Source organism: Mauremys reevesii, linkage group 13 (assembly GCF_016161935.1).
Source record: "Mauremys reevesii isolate NIE-2019 linkage group 13, ASM1616193v1, whole genome shotgun sequence".
Taxonomy (NCBI): Eukaryota; Metazoa; Chordata; order Testudines; family Geoemydidae; genus Mauremys; species Mauremys reevesii.
The window spans coordinates 4750068-4777099 of NC_052635.1; the positions used below are offsets into that span (position 1 = coordinate 4750068).

At 68.6% G+C, this 27032-nt stretch overlaps 1 protein-coding gene across 1 annotated transcript; it reads left to right on the forward strand.

Moving 5' to 3' along the window:
* The first annotated feature begins 1717 nt into the window (after window positions 1-1717).
* Window positions 1718-26960, forward strand: NGDN (neuroguidin). The gene is given in 12 exon segments (XM_039498764.1): window positions 1718-1745; window positions 13680-13823; window positions 14143-14264; window positions 17822-17879; window positions 17882-17958; window positions 18656-18740; window positions 18823-18875; window positions 19699-19816; window positions 20470-20638; window positions 25914-26070; window positions 26143-26200; window positions 26857-26960. Coding segments are annotated over 12 exon segments (1086 nt in total). The 3' UTR covers window positions 26874-26960.
* Window positions 26961-27032: the final 72 nt, after the last annotated feature.

Sequence of the window (27032 nt, forward strand, 5' to 3'; positions counted from 1 at the left end):
AGCAGAAGTCCGCCATTACCGTTCATCTTGCCATGTCTGCCACCTAGGCAACGCCACGCAGAATGGTTAAAGTCACTGAGGGGAATCCTCTCATTTTCATGGGGAGTCAACGAAACAAGATCATTTAGTTTGGAGCAAAACGGCTCCTCCCCCTCATTAGGGTTAGTCATTGTCAGGCACAGGCACTGACCTGTCATTTAGTCTGGGGTTCTCAGCCATGGGTACATGCACCCCGGGGGGCACGCAGGGTCCTGCCAGGGGGCACATCAGCTCCGCTAGGGATTTGCCTGGTTGTACAACAGGCTGCAGAAGAAGCAGGAGCGAAGTCAGGACACACCACACAGACAATGACTGGTTTATGCTGCTCTATCTACTACATCAGTGGTTCTCACACTGCGAGTTGCGACCCCAAAGCGAGTTGCGAGTTCGTTCTTACGGGCTGGTGTTAGACTCACTGGGGTCCAGTGCAGAAAGTCGAAGCCCGAGCAATTTAGCTTTGCCTCGCTTGCCACGCCCCTCAGTCCGGCCTCGAGAGTCGGAATAGACTCGGTGTGGAGCAAAACTTGGTTGTTGCTGTCGTTTCACCGCCTCCCAGAACGCCCGGGCTCACGAGTGAAAAGCAGGGTCCTGGATCACACGGAAATGGAAGCACCATATGTACAGTCCAGTCGATTTCTTTTATAACTAGATGGTACCAATGAGAGAGTCGGCAATCTGTCAGTCCCAGGGCGCTGGGACAATTCTGAAGGTTTACACCTGATGTTGTAAGCGAGTCGTTTTTACGTGAGGTGAAACTTGGGGTACGCAAGACAAATCAGACTCCTGAAAGGGGGCCGGCAGGCTGGGAAGGGTGAGAGCCCTGCGATGAGGACAAACGACTAGACTAGACGACCGCTTGAGGTCCCTTCCAGTCCTGCGATTTATCCCGATGGGCAGGTCCCTTCCAGTCCTGCGATTTATCCCGATGGGCAGGTCCCTTCCAGTCCTGCGATTTATCCCGATGGGCAGGTCCCTTCCAGTCCTGCGATTTATCCCGATGGGCAGGTCCGGTACAGGCCAGCGATTTATCCCGATGGGCAGGTCCCTTCCAGTCCTGCGATTTATCCCGATGGGCAGGTCCCTTCCAGTCCTGCGATTTATCCCGATGGGCAGGTCCCTTCCAGTCCTGCGATTTATCCCGATGGGCAGGTCCCTTCCAGTCCTGCGATTTATCCCGATGGGCAGGTCCCTTCCAGTCCTGCGATTTATCCCGAGGGGCAGGTCCCTTCCAGTCCTGCGATTTATCCCGATGGGCAGGTCCCTTCCAGTCCTGCGATTTATCCCGATGGGCAGGTCCCTTCCAGTCCTGCGATTTATCCCGATGGGCAGGCCCCTTCCAGTCCTGCGATTTATCCCGATGGGCAGGCCCCTTCCAGTCCTGCGATTTATCCCGATGGGCAGGTCCCTTCCAGTCCTGCGATTTATCCCGATGGGCAGGTCCCTTCCAGTCCTGCGATTTATCCCGATGGGCAGGGTCTCCAAACGAGATTCTTTCTCATTGTGACACCGATGCCCAAGTCACCCGGCGCGTTTCCTGGCCGTCCCTTCCACAGAAAGCGAATCTGCCACCTGCTCAGTCAATCGACCCTCTTCAGCAAGTCGCATCTCGTTCGGCGCTGCACCGGCGCGGGGCCGAGGAGCCGAGCAGCCAGAGCGCAGGCTCAGCTGCATTTGGACGATGAAGAAGCACACGGACATCCCATGTTGTAACACGGGAGCTGTTCCAGGCTTATGTGTTGACGGCAGCTGGCCAAGGCTGTCCGGGAGGAGCAGCTTTCGGGTGTGTTTTCGAGCACCCCCTCAGCTGGCGGTGGGCTGGGCTCTCGCCGAGCAGAGCAGCTGGGGCGGCCAAGAAGTGGCCAAGCTACAGCGCCCCTCCCCCACCAAGTCAACGCACAAGTGGCCGAAGCCTCGACCCCAGGGCCACCCAGAGAGGGGGGCAAGTGGGGCACTTTGCCTCAGGCCCTGGGCCCCGCAGGGCCCTGCAAGCTCTGGCCAAGAATCCCTTCCCCGGCTAGAGGCGCCTTTTTAATTTTTACTCACCCGGCGGCGCTCCGGGTCTTCGGTGGCGGGTCCTTCACTCGCTCCGCGTCTTCGGCGGCGCTTTGGCGGCGGGTCCTTCAGTGCTACCGAAGACGCAGAGCGAGTGAAGGACCCGCTGCAGACTGGGAGCGAGCGAGGGACCCGCCGCAGACTGGGAGCGAGGGGGGACCCGCCGCAGACTGGGAGCGAGCGAGGGACCCGTCGCAGACTGGGAGCGAGCGAGGGACCCGCCGCAGACTGGGAGCGAGCGAGGGACCCGCCGCAGACTGGGAGCGAGCGAGGGACCCGCCGCAGACTCAGAGCGAGCGAGGGACCCGCCGCAGACTGGGAGCGAGCGAGGGACCCGCCGCAGACTGGGAGCGAGGGAGGGACCCGCCGCAGACTGGGAGCGAGCGAGGGACCCGCCGCAGACTGGGAGCGAGCGAGGGACCCGCCGCAGACTGGGAGCGAGGGACCCGCCGCAGACTGGGCGCGAGCGAGGGACCCGCCGCAGACTGGGAGCGAGCGAGGGACCCGCCGCAGACTGGGAGCGAGCGAGGGACCCGCCGCAGACTGGGAGCGAGCGAGGGACCCGCCGCAGACTGGGAGCGAGCGAGGGACCCGCCGCAGACTGGGCGCGAGCGAGGGACCCGCCGCAGACTCGGCGCGAGCGAGGGACCCGCCGCAGACTGGGAGCGAGCGAGGGACCCGCCGCAGACGCGGAGCGAGCGAGGGACCCGCCGCAGACGCGGAGCGAGCGAGGGACCCGCCGCAGACTGGGAGCGAGCGAGGGACCCGCCGCAGACTGGGAGCGAGCGAGGGACCCGCCGCAGACTGGGAGCGAGCGAGGGACCCGCCGCAGACTCGGAGCGAGCGAGGGACCCGCCGCAGACTCGGAGCGAGCGAGGGACCCGCCGCAGACTGGGAGCGAGCGAGGGACCCGCCGCAGACGGGGAGCGAGCGAGGGACCCGCCGCAGACTGGGAGCGAGCGAGGGACCCGCTGCAGACTCAGAGCAAGCGAGGGACCCGCTGCAGACACGGAGCGAGTGAAGGACCCGCCGCCATCACCGCAGACTCGGAGCGAGTGAAGGACCCGCCGCAGACTCGGAGCGAGTGAAGGACCCGCCGCAGACTCGGAGCGAGTGAAGGACCCGCCGCAGACTCGGAGCGAGCGAGGGACCCGCCGCAGACTCGGAGCGAGTGAAGGACCCGCCGCAGACTCGGAGCGAGTGAAGGACCCGCCGAGACTGGGCGCGAGCGAGGGACCCGCCGAGACTGGGCGCGAGCGAGGGACCCGCCAGAGACTGGGCGCGAGCGAGGGACCCGCCGCAGACTCAGAGCGAGCGAGGGACCCGCCGCAGACTGGGAGTGAGCGAGGGACCCGCCGCAGACGGGGAGCGCGCGAGGACCCGCCGCAGACTGGGAGCGAGCGAGGACCCGCCGCAGACTGGGAGCGAGCGACCCGCCAGAGACTGGGAGCGAGGGGGACCCGCCGCAGACTGGGAGCGAGCGAGGACCCGCCGCAGACGCGGAGCGAGCGAGGGACCCGCCGCAGACTGGGAGCGAGCGAGGGACCCGCCGCAGACTGGGAGCGAGCGAGGGACCCGCCGCAGACTGGGAGCGAGGGAGGGACCCGCCGCAGACTGGGAGCGAGCGAGGGACCCGCCGCAGACTGGGAGCGAGGGAGGGACCCGCCGCAGACTGGGAGCGAGCGAGGACCCGCCGCAGACTGGGCGCGAGGAGGGACCCGCCGCAGACTCGGAGCGAGCGAGGGACCCGCCGCAGACTCGGAGCGAGAGAAGGACCCGCCGCAGACTGGGCGCGAGGACCCGCCGCAGACTGGGCGCGAGGGAGGGACCCGCCGCAGACTGGGAGCGAGCGAGGGACCCGCCGCAGACTGGGAGCGAGGGAGGGACCCGCCGCAGACTGGGAGCGAGGGAGGGACCCGCCGCAGACTGGGAGCGAGCGAGGGACCCGCCGCAGACCCGGCGCGAGGGAGGGACCCGCCGCAGACTCGGCGCGAGCGAGGGACCCGCCGCAGACTGGGCGCGAGCGAGGGACCCGCCGCAGCCTCGGCGCGAGGGAGGGACCCGCCGCAGACTGGGAGCGAGCGAGGGACCCTCCGCAGACCCGTGCGAGCGAGGACCCGCAGAGACTGGAGCGAGCGAGGGACCCGCCGCAGACTGGGAGCGAGCGAGGGACCCGCCGCAGACTGGGAGCGAGCGAGGGACCCGCCGCAGACTCGGAGCGAGCGAGGGACCCGCCGCAGACTGGGAGCGAGCGAGGGACCCGCCGCAGACTGGGAGCGAGCGAGGCACCCGCCGCAGACTGGGAGCGAGGGAGGGACCCGCCGCAGACTGGGAGCGAGCGAGGGACCCGCCGCAGACTCGGCGCGAGCGAGGGACCCGCCGCAGACTGGGAGCGAGCGAGGGACCCGCCGCAGACGCGGAGCGAGGGAGGGACCCGCCGCAGACTGGGAGCGAGCGAGGGACCCGCCGCAGACTGGGAGCGAGCGAGGGACCCGCCGCAGACTGGGAGCGAGCGAGGGACCCGCGGCAGGGTGGGAGCGAGCGAGGGACCCGCGCAGACGCGAGCGAGGGACCCGCCGCAGACTGGGAGCGAGGGAGGGACCCGCCGCAGACTGGGAGCGAGCGAGGGACCCGCCGCAGACTGGGCGCGAGCGAGGGACCCGCCGCAGACTCAGCGCGAGCGAGGGACCCGCCGCAGACTGGGCGCGAGCGAGGGACCCGCCGCAGACTGGGAGCGAGCGAGGGACCCGCCGCAGACTGGGAGCGAGCGAGGGACCCGCCGCAGACTGGGAGCGAGCGAGGGACCCGCCGCAGACTGGGCGCGAGCGAGGGACCCGCCGCAGACTGGGCGCGAGCGAGGGACCCGCCGCAGACTGGGCGCGAGCGAGGGACCCGCCGCAGACTGGGAGCGAGCGAGGGACCCGCCGCAGACTGGGAGCGAGGGAGGGACCCGCCGCAGACTGGGAGCGAGCGAGGGACCCGCCGCAGACTGGGAGCGAGCGAGGGACCCGCCGCAGACGCGGAGCGAGCGAGGGACCCGCCGCAGACTCGGAGCGAGCGAGGGACCCGCCGCAGACTGGGCGCGAGCGAGGGACCCGCCGCAGACTGGGAGCGAGCGAGGGACCCGCCGCAGACTCGGCGCGAGCGAGGGACCCGCCGCAGACTGGGCGCGAGGGAGGGACCCGCCGCAGACTCGGCGCGAGCGAGGGACCCGCCGCAGACTGGGCGCGAGCGAGGGACCCGCCGCAGACTGGGAGCGAGGGAGGGACCCGCCGCAGACTGGGAGCGAGGGAGGGACCCGCCGCAGACTGGGAGCGAGCGAGGGACCCGCCGCAGACTGGGAGCGAGCGAGGGACCCGCCGCAGACTGGGAGCGAGCGAGGGACCCGCCGCAGACTGGGAGCGAGCGAGGGACCCGCCGCAGACTGGGAGCGAGGGAGGGACCCGCCGCAGACTGGGAGCGAGGGAGGGACCCGCCGCAGACTCGGCGCGAGCGAGGGACCCGCCGCAGACTGGGAGCGAGGGAGGGACCCGCCGCAGACTGGGCGCGAGGGAGGGACCCGCCGCAGACTGGGAGCGAGCGAGGACCCGCCGAGACTGGGAGCGAGCGAGGACCCGCCGCAGACTGGGAGCGAGCGAGGGAACCGCCGCAGACTCGGAGCGAGGGACCCGCCGCAGACTGGGAGCGAGGGAGGGACCCGCCGCAGACTCGGCGCGAGCGAGGACCCGCAGACTGGGCGCGAGCGAGCGACCCGCCGCAGCCTGGGAGCGAGCGAGCGACCGGCCTCAGACTGGGAGCGAGCGAGGGTCCCGCCTCAGACTGGGAGCGAGCGAGGGTCCCGCCGCAGACTGGGAGCGAGCAAGGGACCCGCCGCAGACTCGGAGCGAGTGAGGGGCCCGCCGCAGACTTGGAGCGAGCGAGGGACCCGCCGCAGAGGCAGAGCGAGCGAGGGACCCGCCGCAGACGCGGAGCGAGCGAGGGACCCGCCGCAGACGCGGAGCGAGCGAGGGACCCGCCACAGACGCGGAGCGAGCGAGGGACCCGCCGCAGACTCGGAGCGAGTGAGGGGCCCGCCGCAGACGCGGAGCGAGCGAGGGACCCGCCGCAGACTGGCGCGAGCGAGGACCCGCCGCAGACTGGGCGCGAGGAGGGACCCGCCGCAGACTGGGCGCGAGCGAGGGACCCGCCGAGACTGGGCGCGAGCGAGGACCCGCCGCAGACTGGGAGCGAGGGAGGGACCCGCCGCAGACTGGGAGCGAGGGAGGGACCCGCCAGAGACTCGGGCGCGAGGGAGGGACCCGCCGCAGACTGGGAGCGAGCGAGGGACCCGCCGCAGACTGGGAGCGAGCGAGGGACCCGCCGCAGACTCGGAGCGAGCGAGGGACCCGCCGCAGACGCGGCGCGAGCGAGGGACCCGCCGCAGACTCGGAGCGAGCGAGGACCCGCCGCAGACTGGGAGCGAGCGAGGGACCCGCGCAGACTGGGAGCGAGCGAGGGACCCGCCGCAGACTGGGAGCGAGGGAGGGACCGCCGCAGACGCGAGCGAGCGAGGGACCCGCCGCAGACTGGGAGCGAGGGAGGGACCCGCCGCAGACTGGGAGCGAGGAGGGACCCGCCGCAGACTGGGAGCGAGCGAGGGACTCGCCGCAGAGACTGGGAGCGAGCGAGGACCCGCCGCAGACTGGGAGCGAGGGAGGGACCCGCCGCAGACTGGAAGCGAGCGAGGACCCGCCGCAGACTGGGAGCGAGCGAGGACCCGCCAGAGACTGGGAGCGAGCGAGGGACCCGCCGCAGACTGGGAGCGAGGGACCCGCCAGAGACTGGGCGCGAGCGAGGGACCCGCCGCAGACTGGGAGCGAGCGAGGGACCCGCCGCAGACTGGGAGCGAGGGACCCGCCGCAGACTGGGAGCGAGGGAGGGACCCGCCGCAGACTGGGAGCGAGCGAGGGACCCGCCGCAGACTGGGAGCGAGCGAGGGACCCGCCGCAGACTCGGCGCGAGCGAGGGACCCGCTGCAGACTGGGAGCGAGCGAGGGACCCGCCGCAGGCGGGGAGCGAGCGAGGGGCCCGCCGAGACTGGGAGCGAGCGAGGGACCCGCCGCGAGACTGGGAGCGAGCGAGGACCCGCCGCAGACTGGGAGCGAGCGAGGGACCCGCCGCAGACTGGGAGCGAGCGAGGACCCGCCGCAGACTGGGAGCGAGCGAGGACCCGCCGCAGCCTGGGCGCGAGCGAGGGACCCGCCGCAGACTGGGAGCGAGCGAGGGACCCGCCGCAGACTGGGAGCGAGCGAGGGACCCGCCGCAGACTGGGAGCGAGCGAGGGACCCGCCGCAGACTCGGCCAGGAACACGGCGTAGAACAGAGCTTGTAGGTACAGAGAACAGGAGCCTTCGGCCAGGTCCATTCTGGGGAGCAGCGAGCCAGACACCCACGTCCGCCCTCACTCCACGTCCCCAGCCAGCCCCAAACTGACTCACCCTCCAGCCCCTCCTCCTCTGGGCTTTGTCCCTTCCCCGGCCAGGGGGTCACCTGCTTCCTTTGTTCTCCAGCACCTTTAGCTCTCACCTTGCAGGGGACGGGCCCGGCCATCAGATGCCAGGAGACAGAGTGTCGGCCCGTTATGTGCACTGGCCCTTTGCTCTGCACCAATCCCACCCCCATCCCACCCCCTAGAGACTAAGAACTGCAGAGGGGAAACTGAGGCACCCACACGGTATTCAGAGCAAACATTAAGACCAGTCCCACTTCGTCACATCGCTCCCCCCTTCGAGACCGAACTGAGCGGGGTCACTCCAGCCAGTGACCTGGGGGAGTCTGAGCCCAGCGACGTTCCCAGGGGTGGCCCAGCACCGCTCCCATTCCTTGGGGGCAGTTACACCAGGACAGTCCAGCCTCGCGCCCGCCCTTAGCTGGGGGGAGCTCGATGGCATTCGCAGGCCGCACGTGGGAAGGTTTATGCAGCCTGGGCCCTTTTGCCACCTCAATACCCTGGGGTTCAACCTGGGACCGGGTCTTCTGCCAGCGCTCGCGGCTGGGGGGCTGCGACTCGGGCTCTCTCGGGTAGGAGCCCCCAGCTTGCCCTTGGCCACGCTCTGCCCAGGTGTCTCTGTCTCCCGCCGCTCGGCACCAGCCCCTGGCACTGGATGCAGCCAGGCCAGGGCAGAGGGGTCAGTAGACACCACATAGATACGGCTGCAGCTTTGTGCGGGCCTGCCCCACGGCTGGGCCCTTCTTCCTGCTCCCGGGGCGGCAGCTTCTTGCTTGGACACCCAGCGGGGTGTCTCCCCCCCAAGCATCGACCTGCGGCTGGGGAGCACTGCAGAGGGCTTGGCACTGTCCGGGTTTACCATCCCTCCCTCCCTCGCACCCCGGGGGGCTGGCTACAGGCAGGCAGGTGTCCCGAGCCCTGCAGCCGGGTCATTGGCATTTTCACTGACCATTTCCATCCCAGCCAATTGATTCAAATTCAAACCCTCGGCCGTCACTGGAGCAGGGCCTGGACCCTGTCCCAGAGAGACCCAGTCACCCCCCAACAGGGCCTCCCAGCCGAGATCCTGGAGAACCCCAACGACCAGCCAGCCCCACCCCTCCTGGGGCTGCACAGGGGTCCGGGCCGTAGGCAGGGCGAGGGGCTTCACCCCGGGGACCTTCGCCCAGGTCCCACAGCCCCTCAGCATCTGCGGCTGCACCACCCCGGTTCTCTCTGTCCCCGGGTCCTGCCACCCCAGGCAGGTCTCCCCACTGACCCCCACCTTCCGCTCCCACTGGGGGTCCGAGGGGCCCGAGCCCAGGAGACTCCACGCAGACATACAGGCCGGGGCCAATAGCGGGAGCCTGTCCAGCCCCCCACCCATCCGGCTGACAGCGGCTATGGCCTTGGGGACCCACCAAGGGAGCTGGATACGGGGCGTTTCCGCAGGGCCCCCCTGGGTCAATCACCCGCCTGCTCGAAGGCCGTGTGCTGGGCATCCACGCCCCCCCCCCTTAACCAGGGGCAGCACTTTAGTGTCGAGGTCCCCAGCAGAACTGGCAGCCTGGGGTCCATCCCCACTCCCCCTGGGCAGCCCCCTATGCCTCCCCGCTCCAGCAGCGCCAGTCCAGGCTGCTGCTGCTTCTCCTCGGGCTCTCGCTGTCTCTCCCGGTCCTCTCGCTCGCTCGGGCTCTGCTCCCGTCCCATCCGTCTCCGATCCCGATGGGGAACCCGAGCGTGAAGCCCCTCGTCTGGCTGGGGCCCAGACTCTCGGGGATGCCTGGCTGCTGCTCCAGCTGCTCCCAGAGCCTCCTGTAGCCCCGTGTGGGGCAGGAATCTGCTCCTCAGAGCGGTTCTCCTCCTCCAGCTGCACGATTACCTGGGCCTGGGGGAACTTCCCTCTGTGTGCACAGGGTCACAATGTCCCTCTTAAGGGGATGGTGACAGGCCACTGCCGGGTCCATTCTGGGGGGCAGCGAGCCAGACACCCACGTCTGCTCCTCACTCCACATCCCCAGCCAGCCCCAAACTGACTCACCCTCCAGCCCCTCCTCCTCTGGGCTTTGTCCCTTCCCCGGCCAGGGGGTCACCTGCTTCCTTTGTTCTCCAGCACCTTTAGCTCTCACCTTGCAGGGGAGGGGCCCGGCCATCAGATGCCAGGAGACAGAGTGTCGGCCAGTTATGTGCACTGGCCCTTTGCTCTGCACCAATCCCACCCCCATCCCACCCCCTAGAGACTTAAGAACTGCAGAGGGGAAACTGAGGCACCCACACAGTATTCAGTGGAAACATTAAGAACAGTCCCACTTCGTCACAGGGGCAGAGTCTGTGGGGCTAGTGGTTGCGGGGGGTGAGCCAGGACTCCTGGGTTCTTGGGGGTGGGCTAGTGAGGGGGCGGGCTGGGAGCCAGCACTCCTGGGTTTTCTGGGGGGGCTAGTGCTTGGGGGGGTGATGAAGTGGGAGATTTTCTTGTTTTGCCAATGGGTTGCATGCAGAGGGAGCGGGACTCAGTGTCCCCGGGTGTCACTGCTTTAACGAGGGGAGGGGAGAGGCAGTTCGTTGGGACACGGGACCGGAGAGGGAACTCGGGACCCCGGCGATGGCCTGGGGGACGGAGACCCCAGCGACTGGGGACCCGGCTCAGGAGTCACAGCCGGTTCTGGCCTTTGGGGGGACAATGGGCCCCGGTGACCCGAGCAGCCGGTTCCAGCCAGAGGGGGCTGAGAGGGGAGGGGACCCAGGCCCGGTTTACCCCGTTTCCCTGGAGAGAAGCCAATGGACAGAGGGGGCCTGGGGCCGGGGGTATCGGAGGCCCAGCTGGGAGCAGGGGCTCGGGGCTGGAGGGGGGAGCAGGCAGAGCCCCCCTGGCTGCAGGGGGACTGGGCTGTGCTGGGCTGAGGGAGGCCAGGCCGGGGGCCGGAGAGTTTCCTGTGCTGGGTTCAACCCTCAATAAACCTCCTGTGTTACGCTGGGGAGAGTCGCTCCGGGCTGGAGACCAGGGGGCATCGGCCCCTTTGGGGGTGGAGGCCGGGGGGCCCCGAGCGAGGGGGCTCCCTGGGGGGGCCATGGCAGAGCCAGACGCGCTGAGGCTCAGAGAGGGGCGGCTCCAGGGGTGGAGGGGCCTGACCCCAGGAGACAGTGGCCCCCCGAGAGGGGTTGTCGCACTGGCAGGGCCCCCCCCACGGACCGCGCGGGGCCACGATCTGATGAGGCTGGGAGCCAGGACTCCTGGGTTCTCTGGGGGTGGCTAGTGGCGGGGAGCCAGGACTCCTGGGTTCTCTGGGGGTGGCTAGTGGCGGGGGTCTGGGAGCCAGGACTCCTGGGTTCTCTGGGGTGGCTAGTGGCGGGGAGGGGGTCTGGGAGCCAGGACTCCTGGGTTCTCTGGGGTGGCTAGTGGCGGGAGGGGCTTGGAGCCAGGACTCTTGGGTTCTCTGGGGTGGCTAGTGGCGGAGGAGGGGGCTGGGAGCCAGGACTCCTGGGTTCTCTGGGGGTGGCTAGTGGCGGGGAGGGCTTGGAGCCAGGACTCCTGGGTTCTCTGGGGGTGGCTAGTGGCGGGAGGGCTTGGAGCCAGGACTCTGGGTTCTCTGGGGTGGCTAGTGGCGGGGGCTGGGAGCCAGGACTCCTGGGTTCTCTGGGGTGGCTAGTGGCGGGAGGGCTGGGAGCCAGGACTCCTGGGTTCTCTGGGGTAGCTAGTGGCTGGGGGCTGGGAGCCAGGACTCCTGGGTTCTCTGGGGTGGCTAGTGGCAGGGGCTGGGAGCCAGGACTCCTGGGTTCTCTGGGGGTGGCTAGTGGCTGGGGCGGCTGGGAGCCAGGACTCCTGGGTTCTCTGGGGGTGGCTAGTGGCGGGGTCTGGGAGCCAGGACTCCTGGGTTCTCTGGGGGTGGCTAGTGGCGGGGTCTGGGAGCCAGGACTCCTGGGTTCTCTGGGGGTGGCGAGTGGCTGGGGCTGGGAGCCAGGACTCCTGGGTTCTCTGGGGGTGGCTAGTGGCGGGGAGGGCTTGGAGCCAGGACTCCTGGGTTCTCTGGGGTGGCTAGTGGCGGGAGGGAGGGGGCTGGGAGCCAGGACTCCTGGGTTATCTGGGGTGGCTAGTGGCGGGGAGGGCTGGGAGCCAGGACTCCTGGGTTCTCTGGGGTAGCTAGTGGCTGGGGGCTGGGAGCCAGGACTCCTGGGTTCTCTGGGGTGGCTAGTGGCAGGGGCTGGGAGCCAGGACTCCTGGGTTCTCTGGGGTGGCTAGTGGAGGGGGCTGGGAGCCAGGACTCCTGGGTTCTCTGGGGTAGCTAGTGGCTGGGCGGGCTGGGAGCCAGGACTCCTGGGTTCTCTGGGGTGGCTAGTGGCAGGGGGCTGGGAGCCAGGACTCCTGGGTTCTCTGGGGGTAGCTAGTGGCAGGGGTCTGGGAGCCAGGACTCCTGGGTTCTCTGGGGTGGCTAGTGGCTGGGGTCTGGGAGCCAGGACTCCTGGGTTCTCTGGGGTGGCTAGTGGCTGGGGTCTGGGAGCCAGGACTCCTGGGTTCTCTGGGGTGGCTAGTGGCGGGGAGCCAGGACTCCTGCATTCTCTGGGGTGGCTAGTGGGAGGGGGGGTCTGGGAGCCAGGACTCCTGGTTCTCTGGGGGTGGCTAGTGGCGGGGGTCTGGGAGCCAGGACTCCTGGGTTCTCTGGGGGTGGCTAGTGGCGGGAGGGCTTGGAGCCAGGACTCCTGGGTTCTCTGGGGTGGCTAGTGGCGGGGAGGGGTGGAGCCAGGACTCTTGGGTTCTCTGGGGTGGCTAGTGGCGGGGAGGGGCTGGGAGCCAGGACCCTGGGTTCTCTGGGGGTAGCTAGTGGCTGGGGGCTGGGAGCCAGGACTCCTGGGTTCTCTGGGGTGGCTAGTGGCTGGGGCGGCTGGGAGCCAGGACTCCTGGGTTCTCTGTGGGTGGCTAGTGGCGGGGGCGGCTGGGAGCCAGGACTCCTGGGTTCTCTGTGGGTGGCTAGTGGTGGGGCGGCTGGGAGCCAGGACTCCTGGGTTCTCTGTGGGTGGCTAGTGGCTGGGGCTGGGAGCCAGGACTCCTGGGTTCTCTGGGGTGGCTAGTGGCTGGGGTCTGGGAGCCAGGACTCCTGGGTTCTCTGGGGTGGCTAGTGGCTGGGGGCTGGGAGCCAGGACTCCTGGGTTCTCTGTGGGTGGCTAGTGGCTGGGGCTGGGAGCCAGGACTCCTGAGTTCTCTGGGGTGGCTAGTGGCGGGGCAGGGGACTGGGAGCCAGGACTCCTGGGTTCTCTGGGGGTGGCTAGTGGGGGCTGGGAGCCAGGACTCCTGGGTTCTCTGGGGTGGCTAGTGGCTGAGGGGTCTGGGAGCCAGGACTCCTGGGTTCTCTGGGGTGGCTAGTGGCTGGGGAGGGGGCTGGGAGCCAGGACTCCTGGGTTCTCTGGGGTGGCTAGTGGGGGGTCTGGGAGCCAGGACTCCTGGGTTCTCTGGGGTGGCTAGTGGGGGCTGGGAGCCAGGACTCCTGGGTTCTCTGGGGTGGCTAGTGGCAGGGGGGGCTGGGAGCCAGGACTCCTGGGTTCTCTGGGGGTGGCTAGTGGAGGGGTCGCTGGGAGCCAGGACTCCGGGGTTCTCTGGGGGTGGCTAGTGGGGGGCTGGGAGCCAGGACTCCTGGGTTCTCTGGGGTGGCTAGTGGCGGGGGCTGGGAGCCAGGACTCCTGGGTTCTCTGGGGTGGCTAGTGGCGGGGGCTGGGAGCCAGGACTCCTGGGTTCTCTGGGGGTGGCTAGTGGCTGAGGGGGGGAGGGGCTGGGAGCCAGGATTCATGCGGGGCGGGGGGAAGATCAAACAAGACCCGCCTCCCCGCTGCCTGTTTTTCCCTCAGGCTCCATTCTTCAGGCTCTAGGGCATCTCTCCCTCCCATTGGTCTCAATCCCTGTCAGTCACTCTCGGCCCGTCCCGCTCCCGGAGTATGATTGGCCCGTTAAGGCGATATAGGAGGAGCCCGGGGGCTGATTGGCTTAAATTTAGTGCGCTGAGGCGGGCATGGTGCTATGATTGGTTGATTCCCCACCCTACAGGAGGCGGGGTTAAACTCATCAGGTGCCACGCCGCGATTGGCCGGGTCCGCGCTAACGAGGCGGAAATGAGCCTCTGATTGGTTCAATCAGCCGTCAGGAGGCGGGACCCTGGACGCCGACTGGTGGGGGCGGGCACCGAGGCGGAAGTGGCCAGAGCGCCCGGCGCCGCGTGTTTTACTGTCTGGGGAGGCCGGGATGGAGGCGGCGGCGGCGGCGCCCGCGCCCGGGCTGCGGGTGAGGGGGGGATCCGGGGTGGGGCACACGGGGCTGGGGTGCCTGGGGCTGGGGAAGGGGATCCGGGGGCACATGGGGGCTGGGGAAGGGGATCCGGGGGCACATGGGGTTGGGGGTGCACGGGGCTGGGAAGGGGATCCGGGGTGGGGCTGGGGTGCACGGGGAGGGGCCTGGCAGGGGAGGAGCGGGGCGGCTCAGTTTAAAGTCTCCCCACCCTGCTGGAACTGCTGGTTTCCGACCTGCCCCCCGCGCTGGCCATGCTGGTATCACTCATGGAGCATGTGAGGGATACCCCGACCCCCCCCCCCCGCAATCCTAGATCGTGGCCGCCCCCAGGAAAGGCCCCACTCACCCCCTCTTCCCCCCCAGGTTGTCGGGGTCACGGCCCATGTCCAGGGGCTGCTGCAGAGGGTCCGGGCCGGCGCCTTCCCCACGGAGAAGGTGAGAGCGGGGGGGGGACACCTGCTGCGTCCTCTTCTCCCCTAGATGCTCCCGGGTGTCCCCCCCATCCTGCCCCCACCCCGCCTCTCCCCTACCCCCGGTGTGCCCCCCATCCCGCCCCATCCCTCTCCCAGGGTGGCCCCCCGCGTCCCGCACATGGGTGTCCCCATGCCTCCATCTCCCTGTCCCCTGTCCTCTCCCGGGTGTCCCCATCTCCCCTGTCCCCATCCCGCCCCTGTCCCCTGTCCCTCTCCCAGGTGTCCCCATGCCCCCATCCCGCCCCTGTCCCCTGTCCCTCCCGGGTGTCCCCATGCCCCATCCCGCCCCTGTCCCCCGTCCCTCTCCGGGTGTCCCCATGCCCCCATCCCGCCCCTGTCCCCGTCCCTCTCCCAGGTGTCCCCATGCCCCCATCCCGCCCCTGTCCCCGTCTCTCTCCTGGGTGTCCCCATCTCCCCTGTCCCCCATCCCGCCCCTGTCCCCCGTCCCTCTCCCGGGTGCCCCCATCTCCCCTGTCCCCATCCCGCCCCTGTCCCCCTGTCCCCGTCCCTCTCCCGGGTGTCCCCATGCCCCCATCCCGCCCCTGTCCCCGTCCCTCTCCCGGGTGTCCCCATGCCCCATCCGTCCCTGTCCCCCGTCCCTCTCCCGGGTGTCCCCATGCCCCCATCCCGCCCCTGTCCCCGTCCCTCTCCCGGGTGTCCCCATGCCCCCATCCCGCCCCTGTCCCCCGTCCTCTCCCGGGTGTCCCCATGCCCCCATCCCGCCCCTGTCCCCGTCTCTCTCCCGGGTGTCCCCATGCCCCCATCCCGCCCCTGTCCCCTGTCCCTCTCCCGGGTGTCCCCATGCCCCATCCGTCCCTGTCCCCGTCCCTCTCCCGGGTGTCCCCATGCCCCCATCCCGCCCCTGTCCCCGTCCCTCTCCCGGGTGTCCCCATGCCCCCATCCCGCCCCTGTCCCCTGTCCCTCTCCCGGGTGTCCCCATGCCCCCATCCCGGCCCAGTCCCCCGTCCCTCTCCCGGGTGTCCCCATGCCCCATCCCGCCCCTGTCCCCGTCCTCTCCCGGGTGTCCCCATGCCCCATCCCGCCCCTGTCCCCCGTCCCTCTCCCGGGTGTCCCCATGCCCCCATCCCGCCCCTGTCCCCGTCTCTCTCCCGGTGTCCCCATGCCCCCATCCCGCCCCTGTCCCCCGTCCCTCTCCCGGGTGTCCCATGCCCCCATCCCGTCCCTGTCCCCGTCCCTCTCCCGGGTGTCCCCATGCCCCCATCCCGTCCCTGTCCCCCCGTCCCTCTCCCGGGTGTCCCCATGCCCCCATCCCGCCCCTGTCCCCGTCTCTCCCGGGTGTCCCATGCCCCATCCCGCCCCTGTCCCCGTCCCTCTCCCGGGTGTCCCCATGCCCCCATCCCGCCCCTGTCCCCGTCCCTCTCCCGGGTGTCCCCATGCCCCATCCCGCCCCTGTCCCCGTCTCTCTCCCGGGTGTCCCCATGCCCCATCCCGCCCCTGTCCCCCGTCCCTCTCCCGGGTGTCCCCATGCCCCCATCCTGTCCCTGTCCCCCGTCCCTCTCCCGGGTGTCCCCATGCCCCCATCCCGTCCCCTGTCCCCCGTCCCTCTCCCGGGTGTCCCCATGCCCCATCCCGCCCCTGTCCCCCGTCCCTCTCCCGGGTGTCCCCATGCCCCATCCCGCCCCTGTCCCCGTCTCTCTCGGGTGTCCCCATGCCCCCATCCCGCCCTGTCCCCCGTCCCTCTCCCGGGTGTCCCCATGCCCCCATCCCGCCCCTGTCCCCCGTCCCTCTCCCGGGTGTCCCCATGCCCCCATCCCGCCCCTGTCCCCGCCTCTCTCCCGGGTGTCCCCATGCCCCCATCCCGCCCCTGTCCCCGCCCCTCTCCCGGGTGTCCCCATGCCCCCATCCCCCCTGTCCCCGTCCCTCTCCCGGGTGTCCCCATGCCCCCATCCCGCCCCTGTCCCCTGTCCCTCTCGGGTGTCCCCATGCCCCATCCCGCCCCTGTCCCCGCCTCTCTCGGGTGTCCCCATGCCCCCATCCCGCCCCTGTCCCCGTCCCTCTCCCGGGTGTCCCCATGCCCCCATCCCGCCCCTGTCCCCGTCTCTCCCGGGTGTCCCCATGCCCCATCCCGCCCCTGTCCCCGTCCCTCTCCCGGGTGTCCCCATGCCCCCATCCCGTCCCTGTCCCCGTCCCTCTCCGGGTGTCCCCATGCCCCATCCTGTCCCTGTCCCCGTCCCTCTCCGGGTGTCCCCATGCCCCCATCCCGCCCCTGTCCCCCGTCCCTCTCCGGGTGTCCCCATGCCCCATCCCGCCCCTGTCCCCGTCCCTCTCCCGGGTGTCCCCATGCCCCATCCCGCCCCTGTCCCCTGTCTCTCTCGGGTGTCCCCATGCCCCATCCCGCCCCTGTCCCCGTCCCTCTCCGGGTGTCCCCATGCCCCTATCCCGCCCCTGTCCCCCCGTCTCTCTCGGGTGTCCCCATGCCCCATCCCGCCCCTGTCCCCCGTCCCTCTCCCGGGTGTCCCCATGCCCCCATCCGTCCCTGTCCCCGTCCCTCTCCCGGGTGTCCCCATGCCCCCATCCCGTCCCTGTCCCCCGTCCCTCTCCCGGGTGTCCCCATGCCCCATCCCGCCCCTGTCCCCCGTCCCTCTCCCGGGTGTCCCCATGCCCCCATCCCGCCCCTGTCCCCGCCTCTCCCGGGTGTCCCCATGCCCCATCCCGCCCCTGTCCCCGCCCCTCCCGGGTGTCCCCATGCCCCATCCCGCCCCTGTCCCCGTCTCTCCCGGGTGTCCCCATGCCCCATCCCGCCCCTGTCCCCGCCCCTCTCCCGGGTGTCCATGCCCCATCCGTCCCTGTCCCCGTCCTCTCCCGGGTGTCCCCATGCCCCATCCCGTCCCTGTCCCCGTCCCTCTCCCGGTGTCCCCATGCCCCCATCCCGCCCCTGTCCCCCGTCCCTCTCCCGGGTGTCCCCATGCCCCATCCCGCCCCTGTCCCCGTCTCTCTCGGGTGTCCCCATGCCCCCATCCCGCCCCTGTCCCCGCTCTCTCCCGGGTGTCCCGCCTCCCCTGTCCCCCATCCCGCCCCTGTCCCCGTCCCTCTCCCGGGTGTCCCCATGCCCCCATCCCGCCCCTGTCCCCGTCCCTCTCCCGGGTGTCCCCATGCCCCCATCCCGCCCCTGTCCCCCGTCCCTCTCCCGGGTGTCCCCATGCCCCATCCCGCCCCTGTCCCCGCCTCTCTCCCGGGTGTCCCCATGCCCCCATCCCGCCCCTGTCCCCGTCTCTCCCGGGTGTCCCCATGCCCCATCCCGCCCCTGTCCCCGTCCCTCTCCCGGGTGTCCCCATGCCCCCATCCGTCCCTGTCCCCGTCCCTCTCCCGGGTGTCCCCATGCCCCCATCCCGTCCCTGTCCCCGTCCCTCTCCGGGTGTCCCCATGCCCCATCCCGCCCCAGTCCCCGCCTCTCTCCCGGGTGTCCCCATGCCCCCATCCCGCCCCTGTCCCCGCCCTCTCCCGGGTGTCCCGTCTCCCCTGTCCCCATCCCGCCCCCTTGACGCCTCCCTTCCGCAGGGGCTGAGTTTCCTGGAGCTGAAGGCCCAGCTGCTGCTCTTCTACCTGCAGGACCTGGCGCGCTGGTGCTGGAGAAGAGCTGGGGCCGGTCCCTGGCGGCCCAGCCGGCCGTGCTGCGCCTGGCGGAGCTGCGCACGGTGGGTGGGGGGAGACGGCTGGAGGGCTCCCGGGGTATCTCCAGGAGGGGGGTGGGGTCCAGTGGTTAGAGCAGAGGGGTCTGGGAGCCAGGACTCCTGGGTTCTATCCTGGCCTGGGGGTTCCAGTGGTTAGAGCAGAGGGTCTGGGAGCCAGGGCTCCTGGGTTCTATCCTGGCTCGGGGTCTAGTGGTTAGAGCAGAGGGGTCTGGGAGCCAGGGCTCCTGGGTTCTATCCTGGCTCGGGGTCGGGGGTCTAGTGGTTAGAGCAGAGGGGTCTGGGAGCCAGGACTCCTGGGTTCTATCCCTGGCTCGGGGGGGGGGGGTTCTAGTGGTTAGAGCAGAGGGGTCTGGGAGCCAGGACTCCTGGGTTCTATCCCTGGCTCGGGGTCCCAGTGGTTAGAGCGGGGCAGGGTTGGGAGCCAGGACTCCTGGGTTCTATCCTGGCCTGGGTCCAGTGGTTAGAGCGGGGGCAGGGCTGGGAGCCAGGACTCCTGGGTTCTATCCCTGGCTCGGGGGGGGGGGGGTCTAGTGGTTAGAGCAGAGGGGTCTGGGAGCCAGGACTCCTGGGTTCTATCCCTGGCTCGGGGGGGGTGGTCTAGTGGTTAGAGCAGAGGGGTCTGGGAGCCAGGACTCCTGGGTGTGGTGAGTGGTTCTTGGGGGGCAGGGTCTCCCCACGTCTGACCCCTCCCCCCCCCCAGGTGTTGGAGAAGATGCGCCCCATTGAGCACAAACTCCGGTACCAGGTTGACAAGCTGGTGAAGGCGGCTGTGACGGGCACCGTGGGTGAGTTGGGGGCACCGAGGGGTGTGGGCGGGGGTGAGCGGGCCCCTGCTGACCATGCCCCCCCGGGGCACTCTCGTTGCAGGAGACGACAATCCGCTGAGATTCAAACCAGACCCTGGGAACATGATGAGCAAGGTGAGGGGGAGGGGCAGGACTCCTGGGTTCCATCCCCAGCTCTGGGACGGGAGTGGGGTCTAGTGGTTAGAGCGGGGAGGAGCTGGGAGCCAGGACTCCTGGGTTCCATCCCCAGCTCTGGGACGGGAGTGGGGTGTAGTGGTTAGAGCGGGGAGGAGCTGGGAGCCAGGACTCCTGGGTTCCATCCCCAGCTCTGGGACGGGAGTGGGGTCTAGTGGTTAGAGCGGGGAGGAGCTGAGAGCCAGGACTCCTGGGTTCTCTCCCCAGCTCTGGGACGGGAGTGGGGTCTAGTGGTTAGAGCGGGGAGGAGCTGGGAGCCAGGACTCCTGGGTTCTCTCCCCAGCTCTGGGATGGGAGTGGGGTCTAGTGGTTAGAGCGGGGAGGGGCTGGGAGCCAGGACTCCTGGGTTCTCTCCCCAGCTCTGGGACGGGAGTGGGGTCTAGTGGTTAGAGCGGGGAGGAGCTGGGAGCCAGGACTCCTGGGTTCTCTCCCTAGCTCTGGGACGGGAGTGGGGTCTAGTGGTTAGAGCGGGGAGGAGCTGAGAGCCAGGACTCCTGGGTTCTCTCCCCAGCTCTGGGACGGGAGTGGGGTCTAGTGGTTAGAGCGGGGAGGAGCTGGGAGCCAGGACTCCTGGGTTCTCTCCCTAGCTCTGGGACGGGAGTGGGGTCTAGTGGTTAGAGTGGGGAGGAGCCGGGAGCCAGGACTCCTGGGCTCTGTCCTGACTCTGGAAGGAGGAATGGGGTTCCCCTCATTCCCCTGGGCTCGGCCTGTGTTGGGGGGCAGGGGGCAGCCCTTGATTGACAGGCTGTTTTCTCTCGGGCAGCTGAGGGAGGAGGAGGAGGAGGCGGACGGCACTGAAGGCAAAGCTGCCGGGAAGAAGCCCCTGGGCAAAGGAGGGGACCGGAAATACGTCCCGCCCCGGCTGGTCCCGGTGCATTATGGTACGTGCTGGGAGCCCGGCCCCCTGGGTTCTAGCCCCAGCTTTAGAAAGACAGCGGGGTTTGTATAACCACCCCCGCGCCCCACCCCAGAGGGGGCCGCACCTCAGCGCCGGGTGAGGGGTCCCCCTCTACTCAGCCCCCGCGCCCCACCCCAGAGGGGGCTGCACCTCAGCGCTGGGTGAGGGGTCCCCCTCTACTCAGCCCCCGCGCCCCACCCCAGAGGGGGCCGCGTCTCGGCGCCGGGTGAGGGGTCCCCCTATACTCAGCCTCCGCGCCCCACCCCAGAGGTGGCCGCGTCTCGGCGCCGGGTGAGGGGTCCCCCTCTACTCAGCCCCCGCGCCCCACCCCAGAGGGGGCCACACCTCAGCGCCGGGTGAGGGGTCCCCCTCTACTCAGCCCCCGCGCCCCACCCCAGAGGGGGCCGCGTCTCGGCGCCGGGTGAGGGGTCCCCCTCTACTCAGCCCCCGCGCCCCACCCCAGAGGGGGCTGCACCTCAGCGCCGGGTGAGGGGTCCCCCTCTACTCAGCCTCCGCGCCCCACCCCAGAGGTGGCCACGTCTCAGTGCCGGGTGAGGGGTCCCCCTATACTCAGCCCCCGCGCCCCACCCCAGAGGTGGCTGCATCTCTCTCTGTCCCACTTCCTCCCCCCCGTAGATGAGACGGCGGCCGAGCGGGAGAAGAAGGCCCTGGAGCGGGCGAAGAAGCGAGCGCTGAGCAGCTCCGTCATTTGGGAGCTGAAAGACCAGTTCTCGGAGGCGCCGGAGGAAATCCGCGAGGGGCGCTACCAGCACGCGACCAGGCAGAGCCAGGAGGATGAGCACAGGCGAGTGCGCCTAGTGGTTAGAGCGGGGGCTGGGAGCCAGGACTCCTGGGGTCTGTCCCTGGCTTTGGGGGTCCCGGCGTCCCCGGGGGATGCTCGGGAGCTGCTCCCCACGCAGCAGCCGGGACTCGGGGGATTCTCCTCTCGGAGCAGCCTGGCTCCCGGGCTCCCCCCTTCCTGGGCCCGACCCCGGAGCATCCAGCCGTGACTCAGCCAGCCAGGACCCCGGCGTAGGTACCGACACCGGACCCCTCAGTCAGCTCCATCGTGGGGCGGGGAGCCCAGAGCCGGGGCTCTGCCCCCCCCACCCCCCCCCCGCGCCCCAGGCCAGACGAGACGGACCTGCTTCCAGCCCCTGGCCCCGGCCCTGCCCGTTGCTCCTCCCCCGGCCTTTGTCTCCCTTCTGTCTCCCTGGTCGCACCCCCCTCCTGGGTCTCAGGTGACGAAGGGGCGGCCAGAGCATTCCTGCAGGCAGCTGGAGCAGCCCCCCCCAAGTCACACACCCCTATTCCCACCACCTAGACATTGGTGCAATGCACAGGGAAACTGAGGCACACACAGCATTCATGCAGAACAGTAACGCTCACACATCACAGGGTCTAGTGGTTAGGGGGTGGGGGTTGGGAGCCAGGATTTCTGGGTTCTATCCTAGCTCGGGGGCAGGGGAGGGGGGATGAGGGGTTAGCGCTGGGGGGGGCTGGGAGCCAGGACTCCTGGGTTGTCCTGCTGGGGTGCAGAGGGGAGTGGGGGCAAGTGGTTAGAGTGGGGAGGGCTGGGCCAGGACTCCTGGGTTCTCTCCTAGTTCGGGGAAGGGAGTGGGGCTAGTGGTTAGAGCAGGGGCAGAGGGGAGTGGGGCTAGTGGTTAGAGCAGGGGCAGAGGAGTGGGGGTGAGTGGTTAGAGCTGGGGCTGGGAGCCAGGACTCCTGGGTTCTCTCCTGGCTCGGGGGCAGAGGGGAGTGGGGATGAGTGGTTAGAGCTGGGGCTGGGAGCCAGGACTCCTGGGTTCGCTCCTGGCTCGGGGCGGGGCAGAGGGGAGTGAGGATGAGTGATTAGAGCAGTGGGGCTGGGAGCCAGGACTCCTGGGTTCTCTCCTAGCCTGGGGCAGCGGGAAGTGGGGATGAGTGGTTAGAGCGGGGGCGGGGCAGAGGGGATGAGTGGTTAGAGCGGGGGGCAGCGGGCATGAGTGGTTAGAGCGGGGGCGCAGAGGGCAGCGGGGAGGAGTGGTTAGAGCGGGGGCAGCGGGATGAGTGGTTAGAGCGGGCGGGGCAGAGGGGATGAGTGGTTAGAGCGGGGGCAGAGGGGATGAGTGGTTAGAGGGGGCAGAGGGATGAGTGGTTAGAGCGGGGGCAGAGGGGATGAGTGGTTAGAGCGGGGGCAGAGGGGAGTGGGGATGAGTGGTTAGAGGGGCAGCGGGCATCAGTGGTTAGAGCGGGGGCAGAGGGGAGTGGGGATGAGTGGTTAGAGCGGGGGCGGGGCAGTGGGGATGAGTGGTTAGAGTGGGGGCAGAGGGGATGAGTGGTTAGAGGGGGCAGAGGGGATGAGTGGTTAGAGCGGGGGCAGAGGGGAGTGGGGATGAGTGGTTAGAGGGGGCAGCGGGATGAGTGGTTAGAGCGGTGCGGGGCAGCGGGATGAGTGGTTAGAGCGGGTGCGGGCAGCGGGATGAGTGGTTAGAGCGGGGGCAGCGGGCATGAGTGGTTAGAGCGGGGCAGCGGGGATGAGTGGTTAGAGCGGGGGTCAGAGGATGAGTGGTTAGAGCGGGGGTGCAGAGGGGATGAGTGGTTAGAGCGGGGGGGCAGAGGGGATGAGTGGTTAGAGCGGGGGGCAGAGGGGAGCGGGTTTGAGTGGTTAGAGCGGGGTGCAGAGGGGATGAGTGGTTAGAGCGGGGGCAGCGGGCATGAGTGGTTAGAGCGGGGGCAGCGGGATGAGTGGTTAGAGCGGGGGCATCGGGGATGAGTGGTTAGAGCGGGGACAGCGGGATGAGTGGTTAGAGTGGGGGCAGAGGGGATGAGTGGTTAGAGCGGGTGCGGGGCAGCGGGGTGAGTGGTTAGAGCGGGTGCGGGGCAGCGGGGGTGAGTGGTTAGAGCGGGTGCGGGGCAGCGGGGGTGAGTGGTTAGAGCGGGGGGCAGAGGGGATGAGTGGTTAGAGTGGGGGGGCAGAGGGGATGAGTGGTTAGAGCGGGGGGGCAGCGGGGATGAGTGGTTAGAGCGGGGGGTGCAGAGGGGATGAGTGGTTAGAGCGGGGGGCAGCGGGGATGAGTGGTTAGAGCGGGGGGTGCAGAGGGGATGAGTGGTTAGAGCGGGGGGCAGCGGGGATGAGTGGTTAGAGCGGGGTGTGACGGTGCGATTCTGGCGGGACCCAACTGAGAGTGCCAAATCAGGACCAATTGCTCAAACAGGGCAGTTACAGCCCTAGGCTGGGGTTTTTCCACCTCTAAGGCAAACCAAACCAGCCAGACAAAAAGGACTTTGGTCTCACCCCACTGGCTAACCACAAGTCACACAAGCAATTCCCTTAGACACTCCAGTCTCCCAGTATCCCCACCAGTGCACTCGTCCTGGGGATGAATGGTTATGAAAACCAACACCCCAATAAAAGGAAAAGGTTCCCTCGATCCCAAAGGACCAAGCCCCAGACCCAGGTCAATATACACATCAGATCTTACCCACAAATCACGCTGTTGCCAATCCTTTAGAATCTAAAATCTAAAGGTTTATTTACAAAGGGAAAAAGGTAGAGATGAGAGCTAGAATTGGTTAAATGGAATCAATTACATCCAGTAATGGCAAAGTTCTTAGTTCAGGCTTGTAGCAGTGCTGGAGTAAACTGCAGGTTCAGATTAAGTCTCTGGAACATCCCCCGCTGGGATGGGTCGTTCAGTCCCTGGTGTAGAGCTTCAGTTTGTGGCAAAGTCCCTCCAGAGGTCAGAAGCAGGATTGAAGACCAGATGGAGATGAGGCCTTAGCCTTATATAGACTTTTCCAGGTGTAAGAATCTCTTTGTCTTCACTGTGGAAATTTACAGCAAAAATATGGAGTCTGGAGTCACATGGGCCAGTCCCTGCATACTTTGCTGAGTCACAAGGCGTGTCTGCCTTCTCTCCATGGGTCCATTGTGTAGCTGATGGCCCTTTAATGGGCCATCAAGCCAGCTATGCAGGGCTGACATCAGCTTGTCTGGGACACTTCCCAGAGGCAGAGCATAATACAGAATATAGACATTACAGAGCCAATACTTATAACTTCAAATACAAAATGATACACAGACACACAGACAGCATAATCCTAACCAGCAACCCAGAACCTGGTCTTAGACACCTTAGATGACCCCCTTTACCTAAGGTTTGGTGCCACTACAGGACCTTGGTTGCAACCCATGTTCTATATGGTCCCCATTTATATCAATAACGTCACACGGGGGCAGAGGGGATGAGTGGTTAGAGCGGGGGGCAGAGGGGAGTGGGGATGAGTGGTTAGAGCGGGGGCATCGGGGATGAGTGGTTAGAGCGGGGTGGGGCAGCGGGATGAGTGGTTAGAGCAGGGGCAGCGGGCATGAGTGGTTAGAGCGGGGGCAGAGGGGATGAGTGGTTAGAGCGGGGGCAGCGGGGATGAGTGGTTAGAGCGGGGGGCAGCGGGCATGAGTGGTTAGAGCGGGGGCAGCGGGCATGAGTGGTTAGAGCGGGGGGCAGCGGGGATGAGTGGTTAGAGCGGGGCAGCGGGCATGAGTGGTTAGAGCGGGGGCAGAGGGGATGAGTGGTTAGAGCGGGGGCAGCGGGATGAGTGGTTAGAGCGGGGGCAGCGGGGTGAGTGGTTAGAGCGGGGGCGGAGGATGAGTGGTTAGAGCGGGGGGCAGCGGGGATGAGTGGTTAGAGCGGGTGGGGCAGAGGGGAGGAGTGGTTAGAGCGGGGCAGGGGAGGAGTGGTTAGAGCGGAGGGCAGCGGGGGTGAGTGGTTAGAGCGGGGGCAGCGGGGGTGAGTGGTTAGAGCGGGGGCAGCGGGGTGAGTGGTTAGAGCGGGGGCAGCGGGGTGAGTGGTTAGAGCGGGGTGGGCGGAGGGGATGAGTGGTTAGGAGCGGGGCAGCGGGATGAGTGGTTAGAGCGGGGGCGGAGGGGATGAGTGGTTAGAGCGGGGGCAGCGGGGATGAGTGGTTAGAGCGGGGGCAGCGGGATGAGTGGTTAGAGCGGGGGCAGCGGGGTGAGTGGTTAGAGCGGGGGCAGCGGGGTGAGTGGTTAGAGCGGGGGCAGCGGGGATGAGTGGTTAGAGCGGGGGCAGCGGGGTGACTGGTTAGAGCGGGGGCAGAGGGGAGTGGGGATGAGTGGTTAGAGCGGGGGCAGCGGGGTGAGTGGTTAGAGCGGGGGCAGACGGGGTGAGTGGTTAGAGCGGGGGCAGCGGGATGAGTGGTTAGAGCGGGGGCAGCGGGGATGAGTGGTTACAGCGGGGGCAGCGGGATGAGTGGTTAGATCGGGGCAGAGGGGAGCGGGATGAGTGGTTAGGAGCGGGGGCAGCGGGGTGAGTGGTTAGAGCGGGGGCAGCGGGGTGAGTGGTTAGAGCGGGGGCAGCGGGGATGAGTGGTTAGAGCGGGGCAGCGGGGTGAGTGGTTAGAGCGGGGGCAGCGGGATGAGTGGTTAGAGCGGGGGCAGAGGGGAGTGGGGATGAGTGGTTAGAGCGGGGGCAGCGGGATGAGTGGTTAGAGCGGGGGCAGCGGGATGAGTGGTTAGAGCGGGGGGGCAGCGGGGGTGAGTGGTTAGCGCGGGGGCAGCGGGATGAGTGGTTAGAGGGGGCAGCGGGGTGAGTGGTTAGAGCGGGGGCAGCGGGGTGAGTGGTTAGAGCGGGGGCGGAGGGGATGAGTGGTTAGAGCGGGGGCAGCGGGATGAGTGGTTAGAGCGGGGGCAGCGGGGTGAGTGGTTAGAGCGGGGCAGAGGGCAGCGGGGTGCGTGGTTAGAGCGGGGGCAGCGGGGTGAGTGGTTAGAGCGGGGGCAGCGGGATGAGTGGTTAGAGCGGGGCAGCGGGGATGAGTGGTTAGAGCGGGGGGCAGCGGGGGTGAGTGGTTAGAGCGGGGGGCAGAGGGCAGCGGGGTGAGTGGTTAGAGCGGGGCAGCGGGGATGAGTGGTTAGGAGCGGGGGCAGCGGGGATGAGTGGTTAGAGCAGGGGGCAGTGGGGGTGAGTGGTTAGAGCGGGGGGCAGCGGGGATGAGTGGTTAGAGCGGGGGGCAGCGGGGATGAGTGGTTAGAGCGGGTGCGGGGCAGCGGGGATGAGTGGTTAGAGCGGGCCCCGTCGTTGCAGGAGGCGCTACGAGGAGGACATGCTGGTGAGGCTGAACGTGAGCCGGCAGGACAAGGCCCGGCAGCGCCGGGTGGCCGCGCTGGGGGCCCAGCTCCACTCCGTGACCCACTTCGGCGACATCAGCGCCCTGAGCGGGGCAGCGCCCCCCACTGGAGAGGTGAGGCAGCGCGGAGCAAGGGGGGGGAGGGGGGCTGAGCCTGCCCCGCTAATGGTCTCCATTCCCCTGCAGGCTCTGAGCCCCCAGCGCAAGAGGAGGAAGATGAGTGCCAAGAGGGGAAGGAAGAAGGGTGAGTGGAAGGGGAGCCCCCACCTTGGGGAGCCCCTCCAGAGCCGGGGGGGGGGGGTCCCCCACATTGAACAGCCCGAGGCACGGCTAGAACCAGCTGGGAGGCCTGTCACCCGGCTCTGGGAGGGGAGTGGGGTCTAGGGGTTAGAGCTGGGGGGGCAGGCTGCCGGGTTTCTCTCCCAGCACTGGGAGGGGGGGCTGGTGGTTAGAGCTGGGGGGGGCAGGACGCCGGGGTTCTCTCCCAGCTCCGGGAGGGGAGTGGGGGCTGGTGGTTAGAGCTGGGGGGGCGGTGCACAGGAAGCCAGGACACCGGGGTTCTCTCCCAGCTCCGGGAGGGGAGTGGGGGCTGGTGGTTAGAGCTGGGGGGGGGGAGGGGCAGGACACCAGGGTTCTCTCCTAGCTCCAGGAAGGGGGGGCTGGTGGTTAGAGCTGGGGGGGGGGTAGGACACCAGGGTTCTCTCCCAGCTCCGGGAGGGGGGCCTGGTGGTTAGAGCTGGTGGGGGCAGGACACCGGGGTTCTCTCCCAGCTCCGGGAGGGGGGCCTGGTGGTTAGAGCTGGGGGGGGCAGGATGCCGGGGTTCTCTCCCAGCTCCGGGAGGGGAGTGGGGGCTGGGATCTGTCACCCGTCCACGCTTCCTCATTCGCTTTCCTTTGTAGGTTTCCGGAGGCGATAACGGCGCAATGTTGCCCCCCATGGAGTGACCCCCCCCAGCAACTCTCCCCTGTGCACAGTGTTTAGCCAATAAAATCGAGCCCCTGAACATGCCTCTTGGTCCAAGTGTCCACTAGGGGGCGCCGTGCCCTGGGGCCCATCCCCAGCCCGTCAGTAGGGG